Source organism: Aplysia californica, unplaced genomic scaffold, assembly GCF_000002075.1.
Source record: "Aplysia californica isolate F4 #8 unplaced genomic scaffold, AplCal3.0 scaffold01148, whole genome shotgun sequence".
In the NCBI taxonomy this organism is placed as follows: Eukaryota; Metazoa; Mollusca; class Gastropoda; order Aplysiida; family Aplysiidae; genus Aplysia; species Aplysia californica.
The window spans coordinates 45,054-47,073 of record NW_004798418.1 but is presented as its reverse complement, the minus strand read 5'-3'; the positions used below and the strand labels follow the sequence as shown (position 1 = coordinate 47,073).

Sequence of the window (2,020 nt, the reverse complement as noted above, 5' to 3'; positions counted from 1 at the left end):
CTGAAAATATTAGGTGTGTCCCGCGCGCTCATATGACCTTATGCAGTTGCGAGAGCCGTAAAACACTTTACAAAAACAAAAAAAACAAAGCTCTCTAGTAACACCTCAAATCTGATGTGACCTATTAGTTTCGCAAGTGCAGAACAACTCTTCCCACAACTCACCAGGAAAGAGCAGAGGAAGTAGAAGGTGATGAAATAGAAGTAGGCAAAGTCGTTGCCGCAGGAGGGCGGCGGCCCGGTGCTGTTGGCCTTGTAGCCCGCGGCGGGGTCGGCCGAGGGGTCACACAGGACGTCGTCCTTGCCCGAGCACGCCAGCATGATGTCCTGCCAGGCCTCGCCCGTCGCCGAGCGGAACAACACCAGCACCGCATGGGCAAACGTCTGGAAGTGATTGTTGGGCTGGATCTGGGTTTCGTAGTCCAGTTTGATCCTGCCAAACACCTGGGACAGACAGAACGTGTCACGGGGGTCAGTCGTCGCATGATTTTTGTATGTCAAACTGGTCAGTTGTCACATGATTGTCGTATGTCACACAATGTCACGCTGGTCAGTTGTCACATGATTTTTGTATGTCACACTGGTCAGTCGTCACATGATTGTCGTATGTCACGTGGGTCAGTTGTCACATGATTTTTGTATGTCACACTGGTCAGTTGTCACATGATTTTTGTATGTCACGCGGGTCAGTCGTCACATGATTGTCGTATGTCACACCGGTCAGTTGCCACGTAATGTCACACTGATCAGTTGTCATGTACTTGTCCTATGTCACATGATTGTCCTATGTTACATCATTGTCCTATGTTACATGATTGCCGTATGTCACACAGGTCAGTTGTCACGTAATGTCACACTGATCAGTTGTCATGTACTTGTCGTATGTCACATGATTGTCCAACGTTACATCATTGTCCTATGTTACATGATTGTCGTATGTCACACAGGTCAGTTGTCACGTTACTGTCGTATGTCACATGGGTCCGTTGTCACTTGATTGTCGTATGTCACATGGGTCCGTTGTCACTTGATTGTCGTCTGTCACACATGTCAGTTGTCACTTGATTGTAGTCTGTCACACATGTCAGTTGTCACATGACTGTCGTCTGTCACACATGTCAGTTGTCACATGATTGTCGTCTGTCACACATGTCAGTTGTCACTTGATTGTCGTCTGTCACACATGTCAGTTGTCACATGATTTGTCGTATTTCATATAGGTCAGTCGTCACACAGGTCAGTGGCACACGCAATGTCCCACGGGTCACTTGTCATGTAATTGTCGTATGTCATATGATTGTCCTTTGTCACATGATTGTCCTATGTCACAAGGGTCAGCTGTCACATGTATGTTACATGATTGTCCTATGTCAAATGATCATCCTATGTCACATGATTGTCCTATGTCACATGATTGTCCTATGTCACATGGGTCAGTTGTCACATGATTGTCATATGTCACACAGGTCAGTTGTCACATGATTGTCGTATGTCACACGGGTCAGTTGTCACATGATTGTCGTATGTCACACGGGTCAGTTGTCACATGATTGTCGTATGTCATATATGGGTCAGTTGTTACTATTCTAACAAAAAGGAGGAGACAAGGACCAATCTATTTGTCTCATCAAACTCTACACCAAACCTGATTTTTGTCTTTTTGAAATTTTGACATACCGTAACATCGAATGACAGTCACGGATTGTCAAAGATTTCTTTTCAACGACTGATTGTCAATGATTTCTGGTCATGTCAATGATTTCTAGTCAGCGATTGATTCTCAATGATTTCCAGTCAGTGATTGATCGTCAATGATTTCCAGTCAGTGATTGATCGTCAATGATTTCCAGTCAGTGATTGATTGTCAAGGATCAGCAATACAGAATTGATCAAGTATAAGATTGATTATACTCAAAGACAGCGACTGGCAGTCAATCAATGGTACATCCTTCACTGCAGCTGTCTGATTGTCACAGAGAGAGACTGACAGCAAAACAATGGTAAGTTATTACCTGTAAGTG

The 2,020-nt window shown here is 44.5% G+C and overlaps 1 protein-coding gene across 1 annotated transcript in view; it reads right to left on the bottom strand.

Annotated features, from left to right (window-relative positions):
• LOC106010959 (voltage-dependent calcium channel type D subunit alpha-1) overlaps positions 1-2,020 on the bottom strand; it is a gene marked incomplete at its 5' end in the record, with an annotated part of 65,252 nt that overhangs the window by 30,173 nt on the left and 33,059 nt on the right. The window contains 1 exon segment of the mRNA XM_035973339.1: positions 165-443. Coding sequence (XP_035829232.1) covers positions 165-443 — 279 coding nt within the window.